Below are 1952 nucleotides of genomic sequence, written 5' to 3' on the forward strand. Positions count from 1 at the left end.
ACTGCAAAGAATTATTTCTTTAGATTACACAAACCCCTTTGGCAGCTATGTGCCTGCGCCTAAGCAACGGCAGAAGTGCCAGCGGGTAATTGTGAGGATGCTATTTTCACACGCGCTCATCAAAATGCTGCCGGGACACCTGGGAAGGAGGTTGTCTCATGCTGGATCTGTCCCGTGCCATGCTGCCGGGGCTCCCGCACGGACTGGGGCATCAGTGGCAACCACAGCCCCGGACATTTCTATCTCAACTTCTGCCTTCTCTAGGAAGACCCATGCCGATGGTCCGGTGGCTGTACCTCTCCGGGCTGGTGTTTGCCATGCTGATCCCGGCAGCGTGGCAGATGGGCCCCAAGGACTTGGGTGACATGTCCAGGTATGGGGCGCTGCCGGCACGGGGGTGGGCTGTGGGAGCAGCTCAGCCTCCTCCCCTCCCATCGCTGCTGGCTCTCCCACCGCTGGGACAGCCTCACTATTGCAACGTTCCTGTTTCCTTCGTATTTATCTGGACAAGCTCCCTCCAGGCTCTCTACCAGCACACACAGGGATGCTGCCACCACACACACCCCCACACCCCTCCAAGATTTCTCAGCTGTGTCAGACCAGACAGGGCAGGGCAATGCTGTGGGCACGGTGCTGAGCCCCACTCCATGCCAGTGGCCACATGGGAGGAAAACCCTTTGGGTACTTTCTGCCATGAACCTCAGCATCAGCTCTCCATCCTGGAGTTGATCTAAACCTCAGGGAAGCACCAAACTCCCTCTCAGGAGCAGGAAGCAGGGAGTAAGGCAGAGGCACAAACCCACTGCAGCTGAGCAGGATGTAGGGCAAATAATATGGGATAGGACATTGCATAGAGCTGATGTCAGGAACCACCCTGGCCAGGCTTGGCAGACCTCTCTGAAACTGCAAATTATTTTCACGTGTTCTTACAGCTTTTCTGGAGGATGCTCCACACAATAAAGCACTTTGCAGGACGCAGCCCCTGCCCTGGGGACCTCATGCAGGTGGGGTGCAGGATTGCACGACGTGCATTATACCACGTTTTTTTTCCCCCCCGTCCTTCTCTCCCGAGCAGGTGGCACTCGTACGAATCCCAAAGCGCCCAAAGCTTCGCATCCAACCTCAAGCGGCACTCGGAAGGCACCTTCACCAGCGACTTCACCCGCTACCTGGACAAGATGAAGGCCAAGGACTTCGTGCACTGGCTCATCAACACCAAGCGCTACAGGTAAAAGGGGAGAGTGGGATGGGACTACACTGGGAAACCACCTCCCACCACGCCACGAGCCCCTGATCCCAACCAGCAGTGCAGTTTTAGTTTTCTCCTGGGAGTTTTCTTATTTTCAGTAGCTCTAAGAAGAGCCATGTTCCCACTGCTGGCGTAAGTCATCCTAAATAGCAAACGTGGCCAATTAAAACCAAATAAATGAGTAATTTTAAAATATAACCACACATCAGTGGGTTTGGTGCAAAGGCAGAGTGCGGTTCCCCACACCTGATGCTGTTTCTCATTTTAACTGGCTCACGTGGATCCTCCAGTGTTTACCTGCAATAAAATAAAACCAAGAAAATTAAGCTGTTTGGGGGGGATTTAATTGTATAACATTGCATGAGACTGTTTTGTTCTCACTGCGCTTTTACATTTCATTGCAGCATTAACACGGTGGGATCATTTACATTTATAGGAGATAATACCATGTTTTGGTCTTGTCAAAGTAAAGCGGCTGCTCTTTTGCTAATGAGCAAATCACCATCACAGTTTAAAAGCTCCTGAAGTGATTTCACGAGGAAGTTTCTACTCCATGAAGCTGTTTGGTTTTTGGGTTTTAGGTACAATTAAATGGCAAATCAAGGCATTCGCTTTCCAGCACCATCAGCCTGGGATGTGGGACCCCTCCACCAACAGCAAGGTTTATCCATCACTCGAAGCCACGTTAACCCCTTCGGTGTTT

The 1952-nt window shown here is 51.7% G+C and overlaps 1 protein-coding gene across 1 annotated transcript; it reads left to right on the top strand.

The window, feature by feature from the left end:
* Window positions 1–272: 272 nt before the first annotated feature.
* LOC101916684 (exendin-3-like) lies at window positions 273–1232 on the top strand. Its single transcript, XM_055792389.1, has 2 exons — window positions 273–373; window positions 1076–1232. The coding sequence occupies exons 1-2, from the start codon at window positions 273–275 to the stop codon at window positions 1230–1232; spliced, it is 258 nt and encodes an 85-aa protein (XP_055648364.1).
* Window positions 1233–1952: the final 720 nt, after the last annotated feature.

The sequence above is a fragment of the Falco peregrinus genome, chromosome 19 (genome assembly GCF_023634155.1).
Source record: "Falco peregrinus isolate bFalPer1 chromosome 19, bFalPer1.pri, whole genome shotgun sequence".
Classification (NCBI taxonomy): Eukaryota; Metazoa; Chordata; class Aves; order Falconiformes; family Falconidae; genus Falco; species Falco peregrinus.

What these genes read in the sequence shown, in the direction of transcription:
- LOC101916684 (XM_055792389.1), top strand. Translation starts at nt 273, where the DNA reads ATGCCGATGGTCCGGTGGCTGTACCTCTCCGGGCTGGTGTTTGCCATG. An exon ending in GACTTGGGTGACATGTCCAG is followed by an intron (nt 374 to 1,075) that starts GTATGGGGCGCT and finishes TCTCCCGAGCAG; the next exon opens with GTGGCACTCGTACGAATCCC.